At 43.4% G+C, this 26,724-nt stretch overlaps 1 protein-coding gene across 2 annotated transcripts; it reads right to left on the bottom strand.

The window, feature by feature from the left end:
* Positions 1-502: 502 nt before the first annotated feature.
* POF1B (POF1B actin binding protein) lies at positions 503-19,380 on the bottom strand. 2 transcript variants are annotated; one of them, XM_061358138.1, is made up of 15 exons: positions 18,823-19,378; positions 13,230-13,268; positions 12,657-12,758; positions 11,616-11,831; positions 10,181-10,311; positions 9,109-9,136; positions 8,060-8,134; positions 6,000-6,092; positions 5,031-5,144; positions 4,713-4,865; positions 4,481-4,591; positions 3,743-3,871; positions 3,400-3,473; positions 2,927-3,041; positions 503-1,174 (listed from the first exon to the last, which is right to left on the bottom strand). In XM_061358138.1, exons 1-15 carry the CDS (start codon positions 19,261-19,263, stop codon positions 1,169-1,171), a joined length of 1,827 nt encoding a protein of 608 aa, XP_061214122.1. In that variant the 5' UTR covers positions 19,264-19,378; the 3' UTR covers positions 503-1,168. The 2 variants fall into 2 exon arrangements, with proteins under 2 accessions (XP_061214122.1, XP_061214120.1); XM_061358136.1 differs by lacking the exon at positions 503-1,174 and having other exon boundaries at positions 2,433-3,041; positions 18,823-19,380.
* Positions 19,381-26,724: the final 7,344 nt, after the last annotated feature.

The following is a 26,724-nucleotide window of genomic DNA, read 5'->3' on the forward strand; positions in this document are numbered from 1 at the left end:
CCAGTACAAAGAGGCATGATTCAGAAAGTTATACTTAGGTTTATTTCATGGTTGCACGTGGCCTTACAGCATTCTTTCACCATTAACTATTGCCTGGGATATATATTACTTAATAGAAGTATATGTTTGCAGAAACAGAGCAAAGCAAGAGCCCCACAATAAAGACCCAGCACCTTTTGATTGTGTAGTTTAAAATTTTCCCAGTGATTCTTTGCTTAGACAGAGCCTCAGTTATGAATACCAAATCATTGTGAGAATTCCTGTGGGCCTGTGAGGAGTGGGAATGGTAAACGGGAGGTTGGTCTGATACCAGAATTTAGTCTAGGAGCTGTTTTCATTCTCAGTTGTTCTATATAAAAGTACACCAAGCTCTTGACATTTTCAAGCGAAGCAAATAAATATTTATGGCTTATAAAGGTTCACCTGGAACTACATCAGCCCTGGTGTCACCAACATTCTTTAAAACCACCATGTGCCCAATGCTGTCACTGAACTTGGGCAGCTCTGCTGTTCGCCAGCTTGTGTACCTGGTGTAAGTGGAAGTCATTTCCTTTGTGCTTGAGCTTCCCGTACGCAGGCAGATGAGTGTTCTTCAGTGAGGTGGTTCTGAAGTTCCCCATAATGGTGGTTTCTGGGGTTTGCTTCATCTTGGACAGGCAGTGGTAGATTGAACAGCAATCTGGAAATCTGCGTGCAGTGAAACCAGCCATTTGGTGTGTCTGGGACACAGATCTGTATCATTCCCACTTCTCAGCATGAGTAGCCAGGGCAGGAGAATATGGCTATGAGTGCAAGGAGGAAAAGGCTTCAGACATCTTCCTTTTGTATCTCAGATTGCTTCAGGAGTGGCTGAAGAACAGAATTTGTCACATCAAGAAAATGAAGTCCACAAACACGTGGTGCACCATGCTCCTCTGTGTCAAAAGCATGTGTGTGAAGAAGTACCAGCAGCATCTGTACGCAGGTGGTGGTGGCAGACTACAGACACAGGTAACCGTGCATGATGAGACAGTGTTCTCCGTCATCTTCATGCTTCCATGTCCTTGGCATGTTCCCCAGCCTTTCCCACTATCAGACTGAACTTGTTTGAGATGCAGAATAGCAGAAAGTAAAGCAGCTTTAAGTCATCGTGGACTCCTCTGAGCAGCTGACGGCCTGGAGATCTCTCTCATTCCTGACAGAAATAAGCAGTTTGTTAGAAGAAAATAGAGACTTATTTCTGTGTATAAACAAAACTACGTGGGCTCTAAGGCCTGTCATTTAATGAAGTATTTCTGTTCTCCAACAGCCTGACTTCTGAGGTGTCTCAAGGGCCCACCGAGCCTTTCACAAACCTGTGCTCCCAGGCACCAGTACTAGCAAGGGCAAAGTTGTGTCATTAAGCTGGAAACGGTTTTGTTCAGGGAGGGGCCGACATCGGAACAGTCAGGATTCCCCATCTGAGTAAACACAAACCAGGGACAGCAGCTTCTTCTGTACTTGGGAAGACAGCCAGGAACAGGAAGGTATCGGGCACCCGAAGAGCAGGTACTGCAAAATTTCCACCCTAAAAGTTTCTCTGCTGTAACTAGGATCCATGTTAAAAGTATTTTCACCCAAGTATCCAGAAGGACTGAGCCTGGTAACTAACACTGGGGGGAGGATGGTACCGTGTACCAGCCATGTGCTTTCAGCACAGCACTCAGATACCAATCAGCGCTCTTGTTCAGTAACGAATGCAGATAGGCAGATCTGGCCGATGGTACATAAACACAGCAAAAGGACGTGTGAAGCTTGGAGGAAAGGCAGGACTGGCACTTCTGTAACTCAGCAAGTTTATCTCGCAGCAGGAATTTCATTTCAGCTGAAACTTGCAGTAGTGATTGATAGAGACCTTGGGAAACTTCAAATACAACAGTTCTCATTAATGATACTGATCTCAACTGCCAAGTGCTCTCGTCTTTGCCATTTTTGATAATGGAAAGTCTGACTAACTTTTCAAGGCAGCGGGCTGGGCTTTATTTTTGTAACTTCTTTAGCTAATGTTGAATTCCTTTGCATTTCATTAGGTTGCAATGCAGGTGGATGAGTTTTAAATCAGTTCTAAAACTGCTGCTTGCCAGTTACCTCTGCTTTTTGTTTTCTTAACCCTACTCCAGGTAATGTGTCCTTTTAGAACATGCCAGATGTTTTACCCTTCATCTGCTCAGGTAATTGTCTTTATCTTGGTAGTTTCCCACCCTCAAAGCTACTTTCCAAACAGATTGGTGCTGCTCTACTGTACTGTGCCTACAGACAGCATCGTCAGACTCCACTGGTCACACACGTGGTTGGGAGCTGCCCATGTTGCTCCTGCTCAAGCCTCTGCCTTGTACTGAGACTTGGCATGGTGGCCTTGTGCCCTGTAACATAAACAGCTTCAGCAGTCCTGTTTTCTGTTTCACTTTGGTGACTTTTCAAGGAGCAATTCACTCTTCCACAGTTCCTGGGTTAGTCATGGCCCTGTCTCAATGCAGGTTTCAGGGATATGGTGCTTAACACATTTTAATAATAGTGTGGAGTCCCTAGTACTCATGATTCAGAGCAGTACTGCCCACCAAAACACTCCTTCCCCTGGGAGCACAACACGGAAGAAGCTCCTACCTAACCAACTTCCTGGTACAGCGATGCCCAAAGGCTGCCTCGTGCGAGGGCAGAGCCTGGTGTGGGACAGGGCTGCTGCTTTTGTTACAGGTAATTATGTGTCCAAGAAAACAACAAAAGGTGGTTTTATTTATACCCCACCCACCAATTAACTGCCTCCTTGCAATAGTCAGGGCAGTTTCTGGTCTTTAATCAGCCAAGTTCAGTTGACTTGGATGTCAGTTTTGGCTGATGCTTTCTTTGAAGTTAAATTGAGTACTTAAAAATTTCAGAGACCAAACAGTCGATCTCCAGGTAAACTTACGTGTTTCCAGATCTCTCCCGTCCTCTCAATGACAATGGTTTGTGATTTATTGACAGGTGATGTAACCTTGTAGTCGTCAGACAGGAGTCCCAGAATAGGGTACTGATTCCTGTACCTGTGAGGATAAGAGTTGCAAACCTGTGAACTGCAGTCCACATGTCCATATCCATGTCACAGACTCTGATTATGTCATGTTGGCCATCCAGTCCCACATCCCCCCAGAGTGCCACTAGTAACTAAACTGCCAATACAGGCATTTAAACATTGCTTTAATGTTCTGGCCACCCCTCCAATTGCTCTTGCAATGTTTAGTATGGAATGCTCCCCGGAGAGAGGAAAGCCTAGCTCAACTTTTCCCTCTTCAAAGTGAATAGGCACTATTAAGCCATTTGCAGGAATAACTCAGGTAACGGAGGCTCCACAAGGGAAAACCAAAAGGAGGTCTTTTTAAGAAAGGTTAATAGCTACATTACTTCTTGGTGATGACAGTAGTTACAGCAGGGGACTGACTGCCAGATAACTTGTCATGCTTCAGTCTGTAGAGGTCCTGAGAAAACCAAAAGTAAGCATTCAGATGCAGTCATGTTTCCTGACGTATTCCCTAAAGTCACAACAAAGAATTTGCAGAAATTCATCTCAAAAAGCAATCAGAAATGCCCATCCTGCCAAAAGGCTGGCAGTGGAACAGCAATAGATATCCTAACCCCAATCCCCAAAGCAGGAGAGCACTGGTGACTTCTGGCATGTTTCTACCTATGCAGTAAGCAAAGGCTTAAGTACAAAAATTGTTATAAGAGAAATCTAGTGTTATTTTACCTCTTGCTGTTGTTTAATAAAAGCATCTTTCTCCTCCAACATTGATGTCAGTTCATGCAACCGCATTTGCAAGTCACTGTTGCTTCCTTCTCTCCTTGATATGTCTTGCTGGAATTGGCATAACTGAGACTGCAAAACACATGTTGAGGGACAGTCAGGTGTTTGGGGCTCATGCAGGTCACCAGGCAGGAGTACCCAGGGCTCCAGGTGTGTAGTTCTCATGAGCTCCATGAACAGTAAGAACCAGAGATTGTCAAGTGAGAATGTTGAGCTGCACAGTAAATCCAGAAATGCTGAGTTCTACCCAGTATGACAGCCTTATAACTGGGGTTCATACAGCACTAAACAAGTGGAACTGGCTGCCAGGGTGGTAAATTATTACTGTAAGGACTTCAGTGAGAGACACTTCCTACTTACGGTTTTGGCTGGGTGTTTTGTTTTCTGTCAGGTGTCTCTTCTTTAGTGTCTTACTTTACCAGGACACTCAAAGTGTCCCTTTTGGCACTCTTTCCTATCTGATTAATCCCTATTTTCTACATCTGAGAAAGTGTATTGATTTTTACATCACAGTTTGAGGTGAACCATAAGGGTTCCTGAACTGTTGTGGGTGTGTATTAAGGAACTGCTGAACCAAAAGATACCTGGTTGATTTTTCCCATTCCTTAATCGAAAGTGAAGCTGTTTCAACTCCAGGTGTACAGGGGGAGGAGCACACACATGCCAAGTGAAACAACTTACCCTAAGGCTGCGGATCTCGCGATCTTTATCCTCCCTCAAGTTATTGATCATCTCTACGTAACGGCTGGAGAGTTCGTCCGTGGTGGTCTGCAGGGTTGGATTAGAGCAGGCCTGCAGAAAATGAGATTGTATTTCACTTTAAAAAGAGAGCTTTCATCTTTAATTTTCCTATATTAACGCATCTGTACCTGTGAATAACAGCCGCTGGACACAGAACAAGTGAGCCGGTTACCTGCAGCCTGAGGCTCTGGATCTCCTGCTCCAAGGCACGCTTGCAGAACTCCAGCTCCTTTAGCTGACAATCCTTTTCTCCCTCACTGAGCCGAAGGCAGAGGAGCTGTTCCTCCAGAGAGCGACACTTTGCAGTACTTTCTCTGAGTCCTTGCTGGAAAGCACAGAAATGGGATGAGGGCAGTGTTCCTTAAGGAAGTAACAGATGACACGCACACCCCGACAGGTACCAGGCAGCAATTACTTGGAATGCTCAACAGCCAAACACTGGCTAGTTTTTAGCTGACTAATGACACTGAAAATACGGGTTTAGACTTACCTGCTGCTGACGATTATTCTCTCTCAGAGAAGCCAGCATAGTTTCATACTCTTTTACTTGACAATCTTTAAAAGCCAAATCCTTCTTAAGTAACACATTGTCTGTTTCTAACTTCTGCAAGACAAAAGCCTTTATGTCAATAGCTGTAATTGTTTAGTAAACTTTTCCTGTGTTCAAAGTGAAACATACTGAGCAATTAGTAACTAAGAAAATACTCCATTTTCTTGAAACAATGGGGTTTTTTAACTACATCACACACTTGAAGTAGCTGGCTGTGTGCTGGGGTAAGCACTGGGATGCTGAACCCTGCTCTTTCAGTCTGCCCCAGACAGAATTACTCAGTTATTTACAGAATAACAGAAACCAATGAAAAACCCCAATCCAAAACCACTTCACTGTACAAACTCCTTGTCCTCTGTTAAAGGTAACAGTTAAAACTCCCTCTCCCCTCCCTAAACTTGGTATTTTCATGTTTCCAGTGGGGCGGAGTACTTGGGCTGGTGTGGGAAAGGTTTCTGCTTTCCTAACAGCAATTATCTACTGTCTACTGTATGTGTGGCCATAGAGCTCCAGCTTCCAGGTGGGAAGCCTGTACCAGGTGAACCACTGGAGCTGTTAATGCCACGAGCTGACACCAGCTTTCTGATAAAGTGGGAAATGCAGCCCTGTCAGGGTGAATGGAACTGAGGTCCCCTGATTCCTAGAACAGCACTAGTAAATAGCCACTTGGTGTACACCCCTTGCCCAGGTCTAAAGGAAAACTATAGTTCCATGACACCACCAGTGTGCATCACAATTCAGAGCTTTAAATCCAATTTCACTCAGCAAGGTCATTTCTTTGAAAGTATTTGGTGGGTTTAGGCTTCAGACTGATCAGCTGCAGACCACTGCTAGAAAGAAATCCACCCCATCCACTGAGCGAGTCTTGCAAGCCCAGTAATGAACCAGCCATTTCCAAAAGTGCCTTACCCCCAAGTCATCCTGCAGGTGGCAAAGCTCTTCACGTAGATTCTTGAAAGTGGAAAGCACAAGTCTCAAAGATTTATCTGATGTGACTCTCATCTAGGAGATGAGGGGGACAGTGGAAATGGATTAATAGATAAGCTTTGTTTACAATATGCTTGACAAGAGGTAGAACAGAAAATGCTACACAGCTGAACACAACTACTCCTGGAGCTACTGCAGCGTGCCTCCAGTTTCTACAGAGCAGCCCATTGTCATGCAGTTTGTTCTGCAAAGGGCACAGGTTTTACACTGCTGCCTTGTAACACAGGGTAATGCTTTTAAAATGGAAGGAACACGAGAGTAAAGAATTGCATGTGTACAGCAACACAGGGGAACCCAGACGTGTTCCATTGCACAGTCATTAGTGACCGATGCTAAGAAAGCAGCAGTAGTGCTCTACCCCACCTGAGGAGGCACAGAGGAAGCAGCAGCAGCCGGGATCTGGCCAAGTGCTTGCAGCCAGGGGAAAGAGAATTTAATCAGAGCTGTACAAATAAACTTTAAATAAAAGCCATACAACCAACTCCTCCCTTCAAAAGGAAAAAGGTGCCAAAGATGAAGGAGGCGACTAGATGAAGAGGGGCAGCCGTGCACAGCAGCCTAACCCTGTTCCTGGATTTTCTTTCCATGCAGGTAAACAGCCGTGTATTGATTCATGTTAAAACACAAACAGTTGTGTTTCCTGACACACTTCTGATATTTGAAAGAGTAATAACAAGTTTTGACAGAACACACAAAGGAATTCCTCAAGTTTTGACTCATCTGGAAGGGCTGAATATTCCATGCAAACAAATGATTTTTCTGCTACCTGGACAAAAGTGAAATCTTCCTGCCTGTCTCCCTTCCTCTGACTCTCTCCCTTCACTTCATCTGGCGATCATTTGGGCTGAGGAGAGCCATCAAGATCTCCATCAATACAGTGATGAGCCCATGTCCTACTTTTTTATCCCCACATCCCCAGGATGTGACTAAAGCATCAAAAAGTAGTATGTCCAGTGTAACCCACCCAATTAAAATGGAATTTCAGCTTTGACTTACAGTTTAGTTGGTTTTATTGTGAAATGCACTCTAAGAGTAGGCTAAAAGAAGAAATTAAGTCAAAATGGTTGAGTTTAGGCTATAAAATGTATCAGGAAGTCCCCACTCGCAATTAGTAAGTGTTAGAGGTTGCTAAATTCATGTACTCCTACAGTGAAATTCTCTGTGCTCCTAGACGTGAGCCTCTGGGCATACCCCACACAATCACTCCCTGAGCCGTCTGACAAAGCTCAGAATCCTTCTTGGATGTGAAGCCAGAGCACACAACCCCTTACCTCAGGGAGGCTGGGTATAAACACACCTGCAGTACTGCACTAAAAGCCATACTGTAGAGTACTACAGTGATGGGAGGCAACAAACGAGTAGCCATTACCAGAACTCATCTGCCTCCCTTAATGTGGCTGGTGATCGCAAAGGCAGGTAATGGTAAGGCAACTGAAGAACAAGATCTGAAGAAACAAAAGCCTTTATAAATGTAACCAAGCCAGAAAGAGTTCTGGTTTGCTAGCGCATGTCATAAGTGTGCCTCAGCACAACGTGATCTGTTAGAGGGTTTTTAACCAGGGTACTGGTAAAAGGTGAGACCTGAGTTACAAGCATTGTATGTAGCTGGCAACCAATACCAAATACAACATTCAGTGAAGCACCTACTGCTTGCCTTTAACTTTTAAAGTAAAGCAGTAATAAACAACTAAAAGATTAAAGGTTTGTGTTCTCCTGTGACTGATTAAAAGCCAAGATGGTTTCCAGTGCAACTGGAAGAAAGCACCAGTAAAGCTCAGTTTGCAAGTATGAAAGTGGAACCAACTGCTACAACATCACTTGAAGCCACCTGTATGATTCTGTGCTCTTTACACTAGGAAAAAGTGCATAAGCAGAACAGAGAGTTAAGTGTGTTACATAAAGTCCCTGGTATGTGTAAGCCAACTTCTGTTGTTTCAAGTTACTATAGACGTCCACACACCCCCTCCACCCCACTCGTGTACCTGGAGGAGATAACGAATCTGCTGCTTTGTTGCCTCAGACAGTCCTTTGGGAATTAATTCTTCAATATCTTCAGTCTAAGCAAAGAAGGGAGGAAAGGGGAGACATCTTGATTAAGAATTTTGCCTGTAAGATCACAATGTGGGTTCTTCATTAATTACACAGCTCTTCTATGAAAAACATCTTTAGTACAAGGCAAATAAGAACGAAAATAGATCAAAGTGTATCCAGCAAATTTCTAAAGCCATATGTATGTGAGGCAGATAAAACCCGAGATGAAGTGATACATGCAGCATACATTCAAATCACTACGGGTAACATTTATTTTACAAGCAGTATTCAAAATAATCCTCTCCAGAAGTAGGAGGTGACATCAGAACAGAACTCCCAGCAGTCGAGGACAGGAGCAAACCTCACGTTTCTCCTGCACAGACTGTCAATAAAGAAGAGATGAGCAGCCCGTCATAGGAGACACTGCTTCATGTGGTATCATCCTAGACAAGTGTTTCTGCTGTGCACACAATGTCTTCAACGACATAACAGAGGTGCCAGTGAGCCTATCCTGGCCCCCCTGGTAAAAGGAAGCTTGCTGCAGATGGGAAGCCTGTTCTGGCAGCTCACATTCCTCTCGTTCCTGCGAGAGGCACTGTCTTCACTCCTTGCAGAGCAAGGCAGCGCGTGTTCCTGAGCTGCAGCTCTACTGGCAAGACAGTGAACGCTGCTTTGCAAAACACACGTAATGAAAATACGTGTGGCTGTGAGAATTTGTTTTACAATGAAACCATTAGGCACAACAGGAAAGACTTTCCAGAATTTGACTCTCATACACCGGAATAATGCAAATTATCAGAGTTTCAGTGTTATCACATTTGCAAATATGTGCCTCGCTGTAGGATTCAGACTGTGAATGTTACTAACAAGCAGGGATCATTAACTGATAAAGACCAGCATCCTTCATTTAAACTGGCTGGGCTTAATTTGCTTCGGGATCCACACTACTGCTTTTAACACTGTTGGGGAAGAGCTTGCCAAGAGCATGCCTGATGCTTACCTGACCCGTAAATTCAATGTCATGGTTCCTGTAAAACAGAAAATCCAAGGGAACAATTACCAGAATGCTTCTTGAGGCATTTATTCAAGTCCACATTCACAACTGTACAAGGATTATCTTTAAAAAACAGAGCAAGAAAGGTTCTTTGCCAGATTAAGAGCTGTTACCTGCCTCCTAAAGTGTTAGGCAACATGAGGTGCCTCACTCCACATAGAACTATCTGAGGAGAATGGACTACTAACAGCAGTACAGTTAACACAGGCTACCTCCTTTCTCTGGATAGTTACCCCAGTTGTGTTCAGTTAACCCCATTACAGTCTTAACTGGCTGGGTAATGGATTACCCAGAACTATGCTGCAACATACTGACATGCCTGAACTGTTCGCACTGCAGTGTCAGGGTCTGTGTGTGGCTTAAATTCCACTCTTCCCCTGCTATGGGACCAGTTTTCCCATATAAGTGACCTTGGAAAGCACCAAACAAGAGTGGGAGTGAGGGGGAAGAATGTTGTGGGAGTAGTTGTGAGGGAAAGGTAAGAACTTTGTGCAGGCTCAGATTACTGGCTGCTGTGATGCTGCGTTTCTCGTTAAAGACAATGTGCAGGGCTCTGCAGAATACCTGCTTAACTTTGCATGAACACACTGGCTTTATGCCTTATAGTGACCGCCTTATAATCCATGCTATAACATAACAACATGGCACAGCAAAGGAAATGGCAATCTGGACATTTAAGTTGTTTCTTCAGGACGCAGGAATAGAATTGTATCATTAAACGTGTCAGAGAATGCTGTAAGCGTGCTTCTTTGCTCTATGTGCAAACAGTCATGCATAATTCTTACTGCCTATTAGTCTAACCAATTGGGAAAGGCATCAAATTCAATACATTTACTTGGCTTACAGCATTTGTATGTCCTCAGTTACTCAGCAAATTAGATGAGTGTGTAAAATACAGTCAATTCTATTCATCAGGGTAGAAAAAATCCCACAATTTGCAAACAATACTGTCCTCTCAGCTGTGCAATGGTAGGCTCTCGGGAACAGGGGAATAACAGAACAGATATAATGCCAATACCTTCCTCCTATCTTTTCCACATGCTGCAGTAAACAACTGTGCAAGTCGTTGGCCTTGCGGTGCAGCTCAGCCAGGAGCTCACCGAAGTAGCGGCAGTCCAGCTGGTCATTATTTTCCTGAGCACAATTCACCTAGCAGGAGATACGCAAAAAGATCACAACTGAGTTCCGTTCTTTGGGATGAAAGCTGAACATGAACATGCTGCAGGTATGATGGGTTTGGTTTTGTTTGCTCTTAACAATTTGCAATCTGTTTACATTCTTCTTTTCCTTGGTATTGAGTCTTCCATGTCTTCTGGTTTTCAGCAAACTCTACAGAAACAAATAGCTTCCTTTACACCACCAACAAATATGCAGAGTAGCATCTTCTGCAGCAGTGTCATCATTATGCTAATATGGAAAGTGCTGAGAATTAGGAAATCTCATTAATATACATGCTTCCCTGGCTGCAGTGGATGAACGCCTGTGGGCAGCACCGAGATAAACCTAGCCGGGTGCCAGACTCCCCACTGAGCAAATGGCATTTGTATTGCCACAGTCCAAATGTTTATGTACGTGAACAGTAGAAGGATTGCAGCAGCAACCAGAACTGAGTGTACCTAAATTGGCTTATGGGAGTATCTGGCTATGGAAGATTCCCCAGAGGTTTAGCACTGAGGTCACTAAGTATATGCTTGTCTTGCCACCTGTTTAGTGAGTAGGTGCACAGGAAGGACTGCTACACTCCCTTCCCAACTGAAATAACAGTACCCATGTATAGCAAGCCTGCTGCAGCCCTTAGAAACTCCAGAACTTGCAACCTCATGCAAAATGAAAGGAAGAGGAAAGTAATTTTGTGCTTACAGTGAATCCATGTCTAATACTTGTACAGCAAATTGAAATATATTTGAAGTCCTTACTGATCAGTTAAGGCAGAAACAATCCTGAATTGATGTATGTCAAGTTTATAAACTAATGTACTTTTTCTCCAAAACTAGAGGCTTAAGCCTTACATTATTCAGTCTTTATTGTACAGGGACTCATGAAACCTGACTAAATCAATGGGTAACTCTCCCAGATAAAGAAAAAACCCAAACAAACCAGCAAGACAACAGAGTTAAAGGACCACAGAATGATCAGTCAGTACTCCTAAGCGCAGCTCGGTGCCAACAAGAAACACACAAAACACTTAAAGCGGCCCTTTTTTCCTCTTAACATCATCTGTCAAAGCCTTGGACATTTCCAGACAACACCTGCAAATACAGTGTACAATGAAGTTACCTACAGCAGACACATGAGCTCTGCTGTTCACTTATAATGGGTGTATGGTGCTTAATTACCCTACTATGAACAAAAGATTCTGGGATTGGAGATTAGCAATTTTATGTATCTGTAAAGTTTTATACTCTTCATGCAAAACAAAAATACACTGTGAACATTCAGCAAGTGATTCTTACCTGCTCACAGGTTTGCACTGTCACCCTCCTCACTGTATTTCCTCTGCAGTCATCGCTGACAGAGACTGGAATTACTTCACAAGGGCTGCTGGTCTGTGTCTGCTGGCACTGGTGAGTGACCTGGGACTGCTCGGAGTACTGGCAGGGCTGGGCAGCCTGGCACTGCTCCACTTGCTGGGGACTCTGGCACTGGCGGGAGAACTGATACTGCTTCTCCTGGAAACAAGAATGGATTGTTTTAAGCTGATGGACATTGTCTTAATCACATGGAAGCTTCATATAAATACATAAATGACTGAAATGTGGGTTTGCAATGAAAGGACTAATAACAGCTTCACATATTTTAGTAAGCCTGATAAAGGTGTTTTTTTCCTAGCTGGAAGTTTGCCTCACTCTTTCATTGTAACAGAACTGGTGAATTACAACCAGTAATTCACCAACTCCTCAAATTTTAGTGGCTGCAAATGAAAAGCACAAGACCTTTCCTGGGCTGTTTCATTGTGTTGCTACTCTTAGCATATTCAGGCAATGGGGAACTCTGTTATTTACTTTAGAACACACATCCTGTTTCATTAAGTATTTCAGAGATTAGAAAGAGAACTCCAGTAGGTCTAAGATGAAATTTCAGACAGCTTTGCCAAATACATTTTTTCAAGAATGAGTAAAAACAAATAATAAATAATGTGTATTTTCAATTATTTTTGGGTGGTTTTTTTGTTTTTTTTTTTTGTTCTGTTGTGGAGCTACTGCAAGAAACTCCCAGTCAATATTCAGATTTATCTGACTGACAGTACAGGAGGTACAATAGCAGTTTTCATTGTTAGTGTGAAATAATCAGTTCTTAGTAAGGATACAGCAACGCTCTAACTCCTGCTCTCCTTACAGAAACTGCTTCATTTGCTTTGAGAATGTGCCCTAGATCTCAACAAGGAAAAAAAACCCAACCAAAACCACCCCAAAAAAGCCTCATCCCAGAAGCATCACATTCCTGCTACCAGCGCAATTTTCTTTTGCATCAGATAATATAAACAACCAACTTACTTGGAGGGGATTTAATAGCTCATATTTTCTTATTGTCTTTTCATAGATGACATTATTTCCAGGACAGAAATTTGCCCCTCTCAGAAATGGGGATAATGGCTCCTGTAAAACATTTTTTAAAACATTCATATAAATCAAACAGAAAATTCAGGATTAATGCGATTTTGACTAAAACGTGAGAAGGGATTTTTTGTGATTTGAAGACATGGTGGACACTTTGAGATAGTTCTTCAGGATATGTACATGTGAGTGTATGTCCATTTGGAAACAAAGTGGCTGTGCTTCCACCTAGACAATATTTGAAATAAGCATAGTAGAAACGCTCAGAAACTCATCTCCACTAGCAATGTTACTGAAGCATGTTAAGAGACTTCAGTGCTGACAGTTAGGAAACCTGACTAGCAATTCTGTAATATTTTCAATCCCTATACTTTAATCTCTCACCATCAGAGGTATGGACCATGTATTTCAACATATTTAGCATCCCCTGATGCTGAGCACTTCACCAGTTCAGGGCGATTAAGGGAGGAAGAGATACACAAATAGAACTCCATCAGGAAACAGTTTTCTTACCTGATCAGGATTCTCAATGATAATCCTTCGAAAAGTGCCCTGCGAGAAGCAAGATCAAAGATTCAGTGATGACTGCACTTTAACCTCTAAAACCTCTTTATGCTCAGAGCTCAGCCTTACACGGATTCCACAGTAACCTGAATACTGGCATCTGTGTTTCCTGCTATAAACACACTGGCCGAAATCGCCTAGAAATGTTTTACAGCCAGGGCCTTTCCACCCCAAAGGAAGCAGGCCTTGTACAGGGTGGCAGTACACAACCTGTTACTCTCAGTTTTAAGAGTCTGGTTTTTCTCACTCATCTCTCTGCAGGTTTGAGGCACTAAGTCCTTATTTTCTCTAAGTGCCAACAGAACAGGAGACAAGTCAAAGCTGGCATATCAGACTAGGTCTGCAACAATCTCATGTCCCTGTTCCATAGCCACTGTCTTTTACTGACAGTCTTTACTGCTATATATCAAGGTCCACTGCTATAAATGGATGCACACCTTAAACACTCTTTTTTCATTTCATCAAGGGAAGAAAATCTGCATTTTGCTTAAACACCAAACTGAAAGGGCTGAGGCACTGCCAGCACATCCCATCGGCCACTACCAAATGCACTCAGCAGTGGCAATTGTTTCTAAAAGTGGTCACAAAACTCCACAATTGACACCTATGAAAACAAGATGCCCACATGGAACATTCTGCACATTCTTCAATTAGAAATATGTCTTTTTACATCACAGGGATCTGTAAGTGACAGCAGTTAGGTTCATTTTCAGATAGGTCTTGACACGTTTTCCCCCAGCACTGGCCACAAGCAATCACAGACACTGTCTTCCATTTTGTGGACTACCATGTTGTACCAAACTGTGCATGTTGCTTGACATCCCCACATCCAGTTCTTCATCCAAGCAATCAAAATTCCCACTGAATCTAATTTAACGACTGGGCCATTTGTTAGTTCACACCACACCAGTTATTCTTCCCCACAGCACAAACTTCCAATTTTCATAATAATCATTTCTTCCCTTAACCCATGGGCAGTGCTTGGGAAGTTTATATTGCTGCAGTTCAGTCTCGGAGACATTCTTAACCGGGTAAGAACAGCTCTGAAGTAGGTCAAGTTTCCAGCTGTGAACTGTTGCAGTTTAGGAAGCCTGAAGTGGTTTTGCCAGTCTCCCAAGAGTGAATCATAACAGCACCAGGAAGGAGAAATCAAAGTGGAAAAGAAACTGTTTCAGCAGCAATCACAGTAATTAAGAAATCTTAAAATCATAACTGCTGCAGAGAACTTGGAAAGCAGCTTGCTGCCTCTCCAAGACACGATGTACCTCAGGTGGGTCTGTCAAGGGAAGGAACCCACCAACGCCAACAGAACTTTCTGTATCAGGACATAACACCAAAAAGAAATATCAGGGAGCTCTAGAACATAATACAGCCCAACCCCTACATCACTGAGACACCTACAGAATTAGAGCTAGAAAGTAAAACACTTAAAAAGAATGAATGCCCACTGGTGCTTCCTTCACATCAGTTTCACAGAAGGTATCATCCTGGAGCACTCCAGTGCTATGACATGAGTATTGTGAGAGAGTGGTAATAGTTCTTATTCAGAGTTGACTACTATGGTATGGCACGGCACATGAAAACAAGATAAGCACTGTGCACGAAATCAAAAGACACCTCTTCAGTCTACTGAAAAGTTGGACAAACCTGCCTGAACTAAATCCTGCTGCCACAGGGCTTTGGAATACATAACTCACACAGTCTAGTTTAGAGAGGGTAATGCGCAAAGCTATTTTATCTAGTTACCTATGTGTTCTCAGAGGAATACGCTCAGAACTGAGAAGACCAGAGCATTTTAAGTTAAAACATGCTTTTATAATATTCAAAAGGATAGTCTAATCATATGTGGAATATTATATAGGACCTACAAATGTTTTGCTTGGATAAAATCATGCTTATTTTTAAGACACCCAAACTCTTTCATTTCCAAAGGACTTTGATGGAGATACATTTCCCTCGCTCCCTCACAAACATGGATTTGCCTGCCCTTCTTCCCATACCAGCCAAGCAGGCTGGACCTGCACAGGCTGGGAGGGAACCAAGAAGCCAGAAACCCTGTGACTGTGCTAGCCTGAAGTACCCACACACAGTCCCTTGCTCCTCACCGGGAGATGCCACCTCTGAGGCCTCCGGAGCAACAAGTGTGCCGCAGGAGATATGCTGCCACTGAAGATGACCTCGGACTGTTTCCATTTTTCCCATCATTCCCAAGGGGCACAGTTCAGGCTACTCTCAAGTTCCCTACAACACTACGGAGGTGCAATGTTGTGCAACTGGGAGAAGGAAGAGGAGGCTGGGATTTTGAAGGGGAAAGCCCAGCATAACAGTGCTGCTGTGGATTTCAGCGGAGTGACTGGGTTTGGGATTTTCAGCAGGCTGATCTGGGCCTATGTTTATAATTTCAAAAGGTATATGCTAACACTTTAATAATGATTTTTGCTAGTCTTTAAGATTTTTAAATAAGATATTTCAATTTTAAAACAAGCATTCCATAGATTTATCCAGTTGTTGTGTACACATTTTATACAAAACCAAATCAGTACACTAACTCGTATTTCAACAAGGTCCCCTTAGCTTCAGACAAACCAACGATTAAGGTGAGAATTTAATCCACGTCAAAACCTTTCACCCATAACATATTGTCTTGTTAATTACAAGCAATCCCATCAGAATATATGAGTCACATTTGGCAGCTGAAATAGGGAAATGGCAGGTACCTTTGAGGGCTGTTTCCAACAATACAGATCTTACAAGCTGGTTAATATTATACCATTTCCACAACGAGAGGTGAGAGCCTTTCACAGAACAGAGCCCAGCCCTGAAAAGATCTTGCTCACAGATTTTCTCACATGGGTAGACAACTCCTACGAAGGCTTTCAGGATTCCGCCCTCTGCACTGACAGCAGACATCTTGTGTGTGCCACTTCATATATCATCTTTTATGACCACAGTGAAAGGGTTCATACGGGTAAGCCATACTAGAGGAGAATTTATTCTAAACAACATTCCTCACTTAAATCAAGCAGATGAGAGAAAAATTTGCCGTGAATTACTCCAGATGAAGCTTGTCATGGCTGGGAACAGCATTTGGCTTCTACATCAAGGATAAAACAAAGTTAGACCAAAAAAGTCAAGAAAACTGAATCCTACTACAAAAAATACAATCGTGTATTGTATGCACATGCCAGTTTCAAATTTTCCCTCCCTCTACCTTATTACAAACGTAACAAGCACACCAGAACACACCATATGACTAAATAAGACAACAGCGTATCAACAGTGATGCAGACATTTGTTATTAATCTACTAACAGCTCTAGGCTGCCATAAACTGAGAATTCTAGTGTTCACTTAAACCCGTGTGCAAGTCCGGTACCATCATGTTATTCAGTTTATGCAGCTATTCGTGATGTGCTCAAAGGGCACCTGAAGCTTCTTGCACTCCTCCCTGCACTTCTTTCTGACAACTCCCATTCAACACAAGTATGCAACTTGCCTACTCCCAGCCAACTTCCCTGTTTGCTACTGTTTTCTTCTTTAATAACTTCCTAATAATCTCTATGAGGCACCTTCCCTCTCCACCATTAAAACTGCAACCACAGCCTGATCTAACTGCACCCTCTTTTGTCTTTAAAGTCTAATCCAGTAAAACACTTCAGCAAATTATTTTTCATTAGCACGACTATTAGCACGGATTCAGTGACTAAAACAGATGCTGGAAATTAAACATACTTCATAGAGCAGAGACAGCAGTTGAGTCTATAATCAAATCATTCACGTACTTAGATAAGTAGAGGAAGCCTGGGACTGCAGTATTTGTTCTAATGAATATTTAATTAATTGAATGCAGTTCAGGCTATCATCTAGCCTAGTTGAGCAGATCACTTATCTGGGAGGTGAGAGACCAGTGTTTACACTCCTGCCCTGCATCGTGCAAAAGAGGGATTAGCAGCTTTGATACAGCAGGACTGTGTGTGTCATATCCAACTCTATAAAAGCAATTAGTGAAGTGGCTCACTTTCCAGAATCTACAGAAGGCATCCTGAGAGGCAGGCAGCCCTTGAACTACACAAATAGGCTTTGAAGGGAATCTGATTTTGTACTGACCTTAATCCTCATTTTTCATAGATAAATATTTTTATACCACAGGAAAGAAAACTAAATGAGAGTTTAACCTGAAACAAACATGCGTTGCCATATTGAGTATAACGAGTACAACGCACCAACCCCACTTCTACCGACTGTCTGATGTACGAGAGGAAAAAAATGGTGTAAATAAATTCTGATCTTTTCTGGTTTTATAGTTAAAGCAGTTCTTAAGTTACTGGTTTCTAGTTTTATTTTTAAGATTTAGCTCTGATACCAAATCACACACGTTAAAACTACATTAAATTCCATTAATAACTTCAAGCCATTCCTTGAACATGCACCCAGCACCAAACCTGCTGAACTACATTGTACAGACTTAAAGCAAAGCTAAATGCACTCTCGCACTTCCTACCTGCACAGTCGCATAGGTTATTAGCATCACTGATTCAAACACAACCATTAAGCACACATGCCTTTATATTATATTTACACAAGTACCACCAAGTAAGTGGCTTCCTGCACATCCCATCAGTGGAACAGGAGTACCCAGCCTGCAGGAGCAGCAGCAGCACAGGCCTCAGTGTTAGCATCCCATTGACAAAATGGGAAAAAATATCGCAACAGAATAAGGTGTTTAAGGGTTCAAATTAAAAAGTAAATGCGAACTGGACTTGCCAAACAGGAAACAAATATGGGACTGACAATCAAACTGGAAAGGCGAAATTTAAAGGGACACTCACGTTAAGAGTTCTAGATTCAAACGGGTTATGGTTGTGCGAGGCTTTCCTCGCTCGCCTGCGGCAAGAGCTAACTCTCTCGCTGCCCGTTCCCAGATGGGATCTTCACTGCTCTCATCTGCCCCGCTCCATGGGGCCGGGCCGCTGGGTAAGCTCTGTGGAGGGCCGACCCCCGCCCGCGGGCCCCAACCACACCTCGGTGAACGGGCGGGCAGATGCAGGATCCGCGGTGCGCGCCTAAGGCAAGGCCCCGGGGAGCTCTGGGGATGATCCGTTCCGCTCCCGGGTGGCCGCAGGGCGCGGCCGGGCCTGGCCGTACCCTCAGGGCAGCGGGGCCAAGGCCGGGCCTCCCCGCCGCAGCCGAGGCGGAGGAGCGGCCGTTCCCACAGCGGCTGCTGTGGCGGGTGTTTCTGGAGCCAGATGGGCACGGACGAGTTCCCCCCGCTAGATCTGAGGGAAGACGACTCCGCACGGCCCGGCCTCACTCCCCCTCCCCGGCGGTCCCGTCCCGACCCTCCTCTTGGCCGGGCAGCACCCCAGAGCCCGGCGGCCTCCCTGCTCCTCCGTGCCCGCCGGCACACAGGTGTCTGGCTCACGGCCCGGCGCCGCTGTTGCACCCCGGGCGGGCTTTGGCTTTGGCTTCACACCACCCCAGCCCCGGCGGGAACGGGACACCGGCGCAGCCGGGTAAGGGAGGCCCGTCGGCGCACGCCGTACCTGTTGCGGCGGGTCGCAGCCGGCGAGGACCTGCTGGTAGCCGTGCGAGCACTCCAGCGGCGAGGCCGCCCGGGAGGAGCAGGACGTGCTCACCCTCCGGCAGCCGGGGCCGTAGGTCCGCACCCGGTCGTACGCCACGCTGCTGTCCTGCTGCTGGTGGGGCGCGGGATCGATGCACGGCAGGGGCCGCGGGGGCTCGGGGCAGGGCGGCGGGTCCCGGCACGGCGGGGGCCGCGGCGGCGGCGGTGGCTCCGGGCAGGGCGGCGGGTCCCGGCAGGGCAGGGGCCGGGGCAGCGGCTCTGGGCAGGAGAGGGGCCGCCGGGCGGCGGGGAGCGTGCTGTAGTGCTGCTGGCGCCGGTAGTAGTGGTGCTGCTGCTGTTGCTGCTGCTGGAGGTGCGGAGGCAGCGCGAGGGGCTGCAGCTGCTGCTGCCCCCCGTACATCCCGGCCGCGGGCTCCGGGGAGCGGGCGGCAGTGCAGGAGGGAGCCGGGGCAGCGCGGCGATTAGTACCTGCGGGAGCCGCGCCTAGGGCGGGACACACCTCCGGGTGGCAGGGCCCTGCGGCCGCCGCCCCCTCGCCGGGCAGGCGGCCAGCCGGGAGCGCACCCGGGCGGGCCGGGAGCAGCAGCGCGGGAGCGGGGGGCAGCCTCTCGCCCAGCACGGGCCGGGCCTGGGGTGATAGCAGGGGTCCCGCGGCTGCTTTGGACCTTCCTCTGCCCCCTTCGGGTCCTGCCTGGAGAAGGACTTGGAGGAGCAGATGCCGCCCTGGGTTCCAGGCTTCGGGTACAGCACCGCGATGGAACCTCGCTAATGGAGAAAGTAGGGGAAAATGCAGCGTAACGCTGTGTAAGAAACCCCTTTGTTATGAAAGTGTTTACAGCGTGTGTAGCGGGAGTGTAAATACATAGTTATCTGCTACTTAATTACTCAAATACTTCGCAGGAGGTTGTGAACTTACCCGCAGAGCACTTTGCATCTGCGGGAGCCCTCCCTCGCCTTCCCCCCCGCAGCAAACTGTGCCCGCAGCGGTAGCGCTCTGCCACACGCGTCTGTTTCCTGAGTGCGTGCATGCCTGCACAGGACAGGCAGCCCTGGGCAACCGGACCCATCGTTACAGATGGACAGCAACGCTCACGTGTAAAGGATGGAGTTGGTTGCTTACCCCAAGTCCGGACAGAAGAATGTGAAACTCCAGTTGGTTTCTCAATCCAGTGTTTTTTGGTTTGGGTTCCTCTGGCTGTGTCGGGCAAGCCGTAACTGAGAAGTTAACTTGGTTCAGCAAGGAAATGTAGCAATACCATAATTGTAGAATCTTGTGCAATAAATATTACCCTTAATAATAAACCTCAGATTCTTAATTTTGTCTTCCCCCACCCCCCTCCACTCACTATGCTTTAAAGTCACACAGTACAGTCACAAGTTTCTAAAGGACCATGTTACAGCAAAACACCTCTGACATAATGGAGCAATACCAGCTGCATTGTTCTACGTGGCATTACGTTGGCCATTCACTGCAAGCTCTGTCCCAGAAATTAAAAAGTGCTAACAAAATCTGTGCAACAGGCAGTTGGACAGCTATGAATCTTGGGATGAGGTCCTACAGCAATTCAGTATTTTAGGGTACTGAAGAGATATCCATCAACTATTAAAAGTATTGCTTTTCCTTGAGGCATTAAACCCAAAGAGACAATCTAGTTTACATACATGTATATAAAATGCATTAGAGGTAAATCTGCTGATTTCAAAGGAACTGTATGCAAAGAAAACCTATGTTCTCTTAAAACAAGTTCACCAGCTTGAAAAAACTATTGGTGGCTTCTCACAACATAATTTGGGAAAGACCATCTCTTGGAAAGCAATGAAACATGGTTACAACAGCCAATGCCCTATTTGACACAAACCATAAGAAACTGGTTTATCTTCAGTAGGAAATTACAGAAACTCCTGCAAAATTCCTCAGGGGAAGAAAAATGGTATAGCATAGAATGTGGAAAACACTGCTGGTTAGCCAGCTTGAGACTCTTGCCTGCATGCAGTACAGTGCTCTGTTTAATAAAGAGTGTCTTGGAAATTTCTTACACGGGTCAGCAGAAAGCAAGCCCTAAGTCATCCCATTGTAATGGAAATACAAAATAACTTCCGCAGAACTTTATAGATGTGGCAGGGATTACTGGAGTCATAAATAATAACAGTAAGTAATATATGCACAGCGATCTGTACCAGTTAATGAAAAGAGCCTCAAACAAAGCATTTGAATTTTAATGTGACCAAAGTTTTGTGTGCATCTCAAACCAAGAATGGTACTGCATTCGCTATCTTGTAGGGCACTACCTGTTCAGTACGAGTTCTTGCTGTGACAACTGTGGCTAGGAGGAATAAAACTGTATTTTGGTGTAAAATAGGAGAGAAAAATAGTCATTTGGGAAGACCACTACAGGAAATGTGTTCTGACGTCTATACTTAAATTATTTACCATATGGGGTTGGGAAGCTGAAGGGGTTGAGGAAGAGAGGGTTAAGAAGCCAGCAAACTGGCAGGCAGCTGTACCCCATAAGCAACTTGATGAGGCAGAGATAAAAATCTGCTTTCAGGTGAAAGGAGGGCATTAGAGATTGAAGGGGAAGTCAGAGCCAGCTGGCAAGCAGAGGCTTCAGTTTTCTGATCCTCCCTTTGAAGAAACATCCATAATGCACTTGAGGTTTGGTGGAAGATGCCTGTCTGCAGACACTGCTCCAGATAGCCCAGTGCAGTCCCTTTGTTCGTATTAACCTTTTAACCCTGGGCTATCTGGGTCAGACTGCGCTGATAATGGGACAACACCTAGCAGAGAAAGGAATTTACACAATACTGCCTCTCTCCTCATTCCAAATGGCTGGGACAACCTGGCTACGGAGCTCTGCTCTTGTTTAACCAGCCAAACCTTAACACCATTCATTGCCTATAAAGATGAAGCCAGCTATTTTCAGACAAGACAGGTAGTATCTAGAACCTGCTGTTTAAATCACAAATAGATCATTGTCTTTTAAGAAGCTGAGCTCTGTTAAATCAGAAGTTGTGCGTTCATAGTAAATATTACTTAGTTATGGTCATAGCTTATCTTACGCAGGTCAGGCTTCTTGAGTCTGCCTTACATGAAACTGCTTGTATAGGCAGACTGCACTTTCTGATTTGAGTGTCCTTTTTATTATTCTTATTTTTTTTTTCCAAAGCTTTTGCTTCTCAACTGTCTTTCTGCCCTTAATTCTCTGTGGATATGTAGGTAACATTTGTCATCAAGCAGAATACAGAGTAATACATTTCTGGAAGCACAGAGGCAGAATGAATTGGAATGAAGAAAGAAATCAGACATTGCTTATAATATGAATATATAAGGATGGAGAATTGACTGGTCAGGGAAATGGGGAAGAATGTAAATGCTTATAAACAGTGAAGTTAAACCTACTCTTCTGCAAACACAGCCTTGCCACCTGGGAAAACAGAGAATACGATCTTTGGCTGCGAAGCTGGTACACTGTGTAATAAAACAGCACTTCAGAATAACTTTTGTCCTCTAATACCTCTTCTTTCATTAAACAACTGCAGAAGCTCTGCATACAAAAAACTCCAGAACATCAGGGTCTCTGATCTCCTGCTTGAACCTCCTGATAGACAGGTACATTTGTGTGCATGTAGCATGCAAACACACTGGGGTAGAGGGGATTATAAAGGAGCCACCAGGAGATGATTGGGAAAGATTAAAATCAGATGAGTATTGAGCAAAGATCTGACCTGGGAAAACCTAGCTAGTGTAGAGGGAGTGTTGGCTCTGTAGCACCTGGCACCCCATCTGCAACTTCAGGACAGAGAGTTCTGAGAGAGGAGGTGACAGGTTGTTATTTGTACTACCTAAACCTTTGCCCTTCTGGTTTGTGCCTCTGCAATCGCAACATACCCTATTTCCCACGAGGGGAAAAAACAACCCACAAAACCCAAGAAAAAAGCCCACCTCTTAGGAAATACCTTGATCTTGCTTTAGGACAGCACCACCTGCTATTTATATTTCAACTAAAAACGTAAGAGCACCTATGACAGTTCAGATCAAGACACAGTCTAGATCTCAGACAGATGCAGATGCTAAAGAACCATCAGTGTTTTCCAGAAATGTCTGAAGAGGATAACCCAGTGTAACATTTCTCACTCAGTACTTTTCCACTCACCAACTATTTTCAACTGTGGGTATTTCATAAGGACAAGATGGTTTTTTTCTTACCAATAACTTGCAGTCTCACATCCATGGACTTCCTCAGTACACTCCTTGAATTCATGTAAGCTTCTCGTCCACACAAAGTCCTCTGAAACTTCAGGAGATCTGCTACTGCTGCATGAAGAACCTCCTTTAGATTCTGGCTCTTAGTTCAACAGCCCCTAGTTCTTCTGTCCAATGTTATCTCTCTTACATCCTCTCTCTTCCAGGCTAGAAGAAAAAAAATACCAGCAGCCTTATTCAGTCTTCTTCATAGAAATGTTATTGCATATCGTGGTTGATTAATACCCCTTCCATGACACTTTTCCAGTTCTAATAGATCATTGCACATTATTCCAGATGTGGAAAAATCACATACTTATACAATGGTGCAATAATGTTTACTGTTTTGTTCTCTGTTATTAATAGCTTCTAATGTTTGATTCACCTTTTTGGACTGCCACTAATCTGATGTTTTCCTGGAGTTCTGTCATGACCAGAGTCTTGCACTAGAGCACTAATAGGCTGCTCAGAGTCCATCATTTCATATAGCGCATATAAGCATTGCTATATGCTCATCCACAATGACTTTTTATCTGCTGTATTATTTTATATTTTATTTTAAGTGTATTCTAGCAAGGTACCTTGCAATGCTAGCAAGATTGGATTGGAACTGTTTCTTACGTGATTTGAGAATTTTAATTCTCTTTACAAGTTATAGTAAGAAAATTCAACAAGCAGAAAGGGTTAATCAGAGCTTAGGGTATGTTTCTAAGACTATAATTTACTATACTGGCATTAACTATTGATTAGACTATAAAGTGACTGATTTTGAAGGAAAACTCTCTTATCCCATTAGTAGTTTCCTTGTAATTAATAGTGAAATCAGTAGAAGTTTATACCCTTCAAAAAGAAATGGGAATCCTTGGAACATACTGCTCTGGTTTATCAAACATACAAAAAAAATTACATTTAAGAATTGCATCTAATTATCAATAACTAAGATAATTTATAATCTAAAATTGTCCAGGAACATGCACATATACACCTACTTTTGCTATACCAGCAGAGGGGAAAAACAGTCTTTGTATTATAGTATAACAACAGTACACAGAGTGACAAAACAGAATAGAATTAATTTGTTTTGTAAGGACACTTCGTGATGGCTGTCAGTATCTTCAACAACTCCAAAGCTCAACAGATTGTATTTCATTCTATGAAGTGAAATAATCAGCAGTGTAAGCAGAAGTCACTCTTTTGCTCTAACCATTTTCCTGTTTGAGTTATTGAGGTTATTTAACAGTTAATTTACTTTGTTTCAGATGATTAATACTATGCACGAGATTTTTTGTTTGATCACCAAACACGTTGAGCAACTTTTCTCCTATCCATTAAAGACCTTATTCAGCATGCTAAAGAGTGAAAGCCTCATTTTAATGAAACATTGCCAGTCATCATTTCCCAAATACTGACTGCAAAAAAATAACTTAAGAATACAACACTGTATGCTACAGCCAGAATTTTATCCAACGATAAGGCTTAGTACAAAATAAATAACAAAAGATGACGCTAAACTTTCCTCTCTTCACGATACTGCAGAAGTCCTCTGATAATCAGTGATATCTATATTATGCTGCCAGTTCTAATGTATAGTTCAGCGATGCTCTAAGAAAACTGATAAAGGAAAAGGGCCTGCAGCCATGTGGAACATAGTACAGAACAGCTGATCTGCGGAGCTAGATACTTTCAAATTTCATGCCAAGGAAAGATATTACATTCATTATGACCAAGGAGCAGGAAATGAGTTCAGTTCCAAAGCAACAATTTGCATTTCCCTCCCCTGGACAGACTGCCTAAGGAACAATCCTCTTTATTAAAGGAGATAAAGGAGCTGCGATTGTGACATACTTTAAAATAAATGTCGGTACCTTGGATCTTTAGGAAGAGCAAGACAGGGATGTGGGCATTTATTTATCTTGGCTTTCACTTGTACATAACTAAAAATCTGTCCTAGAAACAGCTGGTCTGTCTTTAAAGAAAATCTGAATTCCTTAGGCCAATAGCACAGAAAAGCGTTCAGAATTTGTCTAAAAAAAATAATAATTAAAAACTACATAAAACTACTAAAACTATGGGGGTAAGTTCTTAATATCCATAAACAAAATCTAATATAGATTTTATAGACTGTTTTTTCCACCTAATAACCTATCAAAAATAAAAAATGCTTCAAGGTCTACTTAATTTCCCATGCATTAGCATCTCCACATTATTCAACTGCTGTAAGATTTCTGTGGCCAAGGATGACAGGAATTTAAAGTTACAAGTGTAATTGATAGCCAGTTCTTTGGTCAATGTATGTTATAGCTACACATAAATTAGAACATAGATTGAAATATCTGCCTCAGTCTGGTCACAGAAACTGGAACAGGGACAATTTAACCTGCTTCATGCTTCTGTAGCCACAACTGTTCCACTATCCAAAAGGGGTGACTGAAACACGTCGTCTCCATATTGTGACCTAAGTATTTCTCTTTTATACCATGTTATTTGGATAAATATATTTAAAGACTTATAAGCACGTATCTTTCTGTCATAAAATTTAAGGGTTCTTTCCATAGTTCCTCTTCCTTGAAGTGACCTAGATTTTGCTGTATTCCTGTCATTTAAATCTGACATTTCAACTGTTGCTGTGAGTACAGTTTATCCTGTTTTGTCTTTATGTAGCACGGAGGTTTCCAGGTTATGGATGCATTCAGCAAGCTTTTGGTTTTGCTTAAGTAGAACGTTGTGTAGAACATCATTTTAACAACTTAATCGATTTGAGTCATTAAATTAGGACTTCCACTTTTGTGAAAGTTTACATTTCTAATTGATCTCTCCTGGTCAGGTAGAAAGTAAGAAGACAACTCAGTGGTGCTTTTTTCTCCCCATAGGTCTGTATTTGCTTCTCTCAGATTTCAGAAACAACTCATGACAATCCTCCCACATCTGTTTCATCAGCTGATTAAAATGTAGATCGCCTACAAGGTAACACATTTTTGGATGATGGGCGTTGCTCTAAGCAACTCATTATTAAGAGAACAACTTTATGCACTATCAGCAACTTGGCAGTGTAAACAACATGAAACAGTTCTTTTAAATAGGACTCCTTATTTTGTTTACAAGAGCTTTCATTTATGGGAAGGCTTTATGGCTTTTATAACCCATTTAAGCACAAATGTTTTCATTACCGTTTAAAACCTTTTTGCAGTAAAGACTGTTGATTTAGCACAAGAAATAATTTAGACAGGAGCCTTAAGTGAAGCAATGAATATTTGGGTTTCTGGTTGTATGTGTTGTATGATTTGTGGTGTGTATTGGAATACAATGAAGGGCCACAAGACACCTGACAAGTTCTTCAAAAAGTGAGATTCTTTTCCTGATAAGGACGGAGGGTGCTGTTCGCTTAGTTTTATAACTTCTTTTTATTGATACTTAAGGTTGAGAAAAGTCCAAATCAAAACATTTCAATTAAATGTATATTTTAATTTTAATTTCAGAATGAGAACGGCTATTTTAAAAGCACAACTGCTGGGCTTGCTTGAGGAGGGCATTTTTATTTTGACCCAGTTCCACTAACTGCTTATTTTCAGACTTGCTTTACTCGTGCCCACTGGAAACATAGCAGCTGGTCAATCAATC

Source organism: Neopsephotus bourkii, unplaced genomic scaffold (assembly GCF_033783945.1).
Source record: "Neopsephotus bourkii isolate Nb327-2 ecotype Australia unplaced genomic scaffold, CSIRO-AGI_Nbou_v1 NB_936, whole genome shotgun sequence".
Classification (NCBI taxonomy): domain Eukaryota; kingdom Metazoa; phylum Chordata; class Aves; order Psittaciformes; family Psittacidae; genus Neopsephotus; species Neopsephotus bourkii.

What these genes read in the sequence shown, in the direction of transcription:
- POF1B (XM_061358136.1), bottom strand. Translation starts at nt 19,263, where the DNA reads ATGTACGGGGGGCAGCAGCAGCTGCAGCCCCTCGCGCTGCCTCCGCAC. An exon ending in ACATTGAATTTACGGGTCAG is followed by an intron (nt 8,135 to 9,108) that starts GTAAGCATCAGG and finishes TTCTTTGCTTAG; the next exon opens with ACTGAAGATATTGAAGAATT. An exon ending in AGATTCGTTATCTCCTCCAG is followed by an intron (nt 6,093 to 8,059) that starts GTACACGAGTGG and finishes CTCATCTCCTAG; the next exon opens with ATGAGAGTCACATCAGATAA.